The 1,018-nt window shown below is 34.7% G+C and overlaps 1 protein-coding gene across 1 annotated transcript in view; it reads right to left on the bottom strand.

Moving 5' to 3' along the window:
• Nucleotides 1-518: 518 nt before the first annotated feature.
• Nucleotides 519-1,018, bottom strand: part of LOC107301170 (UDP-glucose:glycoprotein glucosyltransferase 1-like) — a gene marked incomplete at both ends in the record, with an annotated part of 6,984 nt that continues 6,484 nt past the window's right edge. The window contains one exon of the mRNA XM_015830431.1: nucleotides 519-621. Coding sequence (XP_015685917.1) covers nucleotides 519-621 — 103 coding nt within the window. The remainder of the gene's footprint in view (nucleotides 622-1,018) is intronic.

Below are 1,018 nucleotides of genomic sequence, written 5' to 3'. Positions count from 1 at the left end.
AAAAAATAATAAAAAACTTCTTCCAAAGGATTTGTACAGGTCATTAATTATGTATTTCAGCAGTTTCCATATTAATACATAATGCTTTTAAATCTAACATCGTAGGTCTCTTTTGTTTAAAGCAGGGGTGTCAAAAGTGCCGGCCCGCGGGCTGGATGCATCACGAGGAAACCGTGCCCATCCCATTGCCGGCAATGGGGAAAAAGCTCCAATACGTCATGCGACATGACGTGACATCGCAAGTTTAACATGTCTGGTTTAAAGCTTTACAATTGTGTTCTTAAGAGTTATTATTACTCACAATAAGCTAAGATAAGGCAAGATAATTGTATATTTTGCATGTTAAGGGTGAATTCTTTTACAAGAGGTTTCACACATTGCTTGTAAAATTAGAAGCTTATTTCCTCTGCTGGTCAAAGAAGGAACATCCATCACTCCCCAAAATATTTCAAACATTTTTCAGTTATCAATGCAATAATAATAATAATACAATAATGATTGAAATAATAATTTCACACCATAAGCAGTGGAGCAAGTCTTTGTGCCTCTCTAGTGGCAGGATCAACAATAGCCACAACATCAAAATATATTTCTCCCTCTTTTGGTCTCAACTTAATTGCACTAGAAAAAGAAAAAAGAAAAAGAAACTACAGTATGTGCAATCTTGATTTTTATATTTAGTCTGTGACAGAAAAATCAGCAAGTCTAAAACATTTATGAATTCCGTTTTTAGAACAGTTAATGAGTCAAGTCATAATCCATTACTATTTTATCTTTTAAATACTTCCTTAGCACTTTTTGAAGAAAATATGCATGGAAATTTATTTAATTTAATTTATATGCCGCCCTTCTCCCAGCGGGACTCAGGGCGGCGCACAACATATTTAAAACAAAAGCATATATACAATCCCCCCCTGTAAAACCGAATTAAACCAAATTTTAAAGTTGTGTCTTCCAAATTCCTTAAAATGAACCCAGTATAAAATCCTCCCTAGGTCAGGTCCGCTTGCTGAAAGAG

The sequence above is a fragment of the Protobothrops mucrosquamatus genome, unplaced genomic scaffold (genome assembly GCF_001527695.2).
Source record: "Protobothrops mucrosquamatus isolate PMUCROS unplaced genomic scaffold, P.Mucros_1.0 scaffold10411, whole genome shotgun sequence".
Taxonomy (NCBI): Eukaryota; Metazoa; Chordata; class Lepidosauria; order Squamata; family Viperidae; genus Protobothrops; species Protobothrops mucrosquamatus.
This window is presented reverse-complemented; position numbering and strand designations above follow the sequence as displayed.